The 2,186-nt window shown below is 34.7% G+C and overlaps 1 protein-coding gene across 1 annotated transcript; it reads left to right on the forward strand.

Moving 5' to 3' along the window:
- The first annotated feature begins 1,329 nt into the window (after positions 1-1,329).
- Positions 1,330-1,833, forward strand: LOC107580351 (protein unc-13 homolog A-like). Its single transcript, XM_016266067.1, has 2 exons — positions 1,330-1,610; positions 1,688-1,833. The coding sequence occupies exons 1-2, from the start codon at positions 1,439-1,441 to the stop codon at positions 1,831-1,833; spliced, it is 318 nt and encodes a 105-aa protein (XP_016121553.1). The 5' UTR covers positions 1,330-1,438.
- The last annotated feature ends 353 nt before the right edge of the window (positions 1,834-2,186 follow it).

A 2,186-nucleotide genomic window follows, 5' to 3' on the forward strand; every position in this document is an offset into this window, starting at 1 on the left:
TGCTTTTATGAAGAGAGCACATCTGCGCACCTTTCGGATAGCGCGCCAAGAACCGGGTTGACCGGGTACCACCAGTACTTAAAAAAACCTGGTACCGTAACGTTTTCATTTTTTAGTACCGACTTGGTACTGAAGTACCGGGTCTTTTGACAACACTACCGAGATGTATACCGTATATCGCAAATCGAACCAAAAAATACCGAGATATGAATCTTTGCCCATATGGCCCAGCTCTAGCGTCAGTGTGCAAGAACACAGTGCTTATGGGATGGGGAGTAACTAACTGAAAGTATTAGTGCTACTTTTGATTTTGATACAGTTCCTTTTTAATGATCTTTTATGTACCTTCTTGTTAGTAACTTGTAGTGTAGCTAACTGGTGGTGAAAATAAGTAAAAACTATATATTTGTGAGCAAATGCTAAGTTTCTTGAGGAAAAGCTAAATATGTGTGAATGAACGGGAAAGCATTGCTCATTCGTAGTGTAATTTATCTATTTATTTTTTTTAAATATATATTTTTTTAATGCAGTGTGACTTGAATAAGTTATTGCTGAACTTCCGTGGAATCATATTTTAAGTACTTTTTTATTAAGATATTATGGCATTACAGTCTTTCTTGGTTTATTTTTCCTGCATAAACTAAATGCGATGGTGATTGGTGATGAGTGGATGAAAATAAACAAAACAAAACAAACAAAAATAAAATAAAAAAGAAATGTTATTTTTTTATTATTATAAGTAGTAAATAAATAAAATAAATATATGAAATTAATTTAAATAGTTATAATTTTAAATAATAAACATGTTTAATGCATTCAATAAGAATTCAATAAATTGAACATAGAGTATATTGAGTAAATGCAAGCATTAAATGTCACACAGTGTGTTAATATGTGACCCTGGAGCACAAAAGCAGTGTTAAGTCGCTGGGGTATATTTGTAGCAATAGCCAACAATACATTGTATGGGTCACAATTATACATTTCTCTTTTATGTCAAAAATCATTAGGATATTAAGTAAAGATCATGTTCCATGAAGATATTTTGTAAATTTCCTACTGTAAATATATCAAAACTTAATTTTTGATTAGTGATATGCATTGCTAAGAACTTCATTTGGACAACTTTAAAGATAATTTTCTCAATATTTAGAATTTTTTGCACCCTCAGATTCCAGATTTTCAAATAGTTGTATCTCAGTCAAATATTGTCCGATCATAACAAACCGTACAACAATGGAAAGCTTATTTATACCCTTATGACTGGTTTTGTGGTCCAGGGTCACATGTTAGATTTTAGATGTCTTAGACTTAAACATGATATAAGTTGTGCTTGTGGAAGAAGCTTTGTGCATGACTCATGTTGTGGATGTGATGGTCAGGAGCTGCTGAGAAGAGCTCGAAACACGGCGCTGAAGACCGAACGCAGAACATCATCATGGTTCTGAAGGACCGCATGAAGATCCGCGAGCGCAACAAACCCGAGATCTTCGAGCTGATCCAGGAAGTGTTTGACGTTCCCAAAGCGAGCCACGGGACACAGATGAAACAAATCAAGCAGAGCGTTCTGGACGGGACGTCGAAGTGGTCGGCCAAAATCAGCATCACATGTGAGCTCAGAAGTACAGTTATCAGTGATTTCAAAATATGTTTGTATCGTCTCTATAGAAATGATTTTCTCTGTCAGTGGATTGTGCTCAGGGTCTGCAGGCGAAGGATAAGACGGGTTCGAGTGACCCGTACGTCACGGTACAGGTGGGCAAAACCAAGAAGAGAACCAAGACCATCTACGGCAATCTCAATCCCATCTGGGACGAGAGCTTTCACTTGTGAGTGCCACATGTTCAACTTGAAGCAAAATATGCAATCAAAATTTATCCGTTTAGTTTCTTTTTTCTTTTTCTTTCTTTTTTTATTTATTTTTTATGATCCGACTCTTTCTTAAAAAGCATACATTGTTTATATGAGGTACATAAAGATTTAGTTTTCACTTATATGTACACAAGAAAAATATTATTTTATTCCAAAAATCAGTATTATTTATAACAAGAAAGAAAACAACACAAAAATAACAAAAAATACATAAAACAAAACTTTCTTAGAGGGATAGTTCACGCAAAAATTAAAGTTACCCCAAAATGTACTCACCCTCAAGCCAACCTAGGTGTATATGACTTTCTTCTTTC

Source organism: Sinocyclocheilus grahami, unplaced genomic scaffold, assembly GCF_001515645.1.
Source record: "Sinocyclocheilus grahami isolate Dianchi unplaced genomic scaffold, SAMN03320097.WGS_v1.1 scaffold32122.1, whole genome shotgun sequence".
NCBI lineage: Eukaryota > Metazoa > Chordata > Actinopteri > Cypriniformes > Cyprinidae > Sinocyclocheilus > Sinocyclocheilus grahami.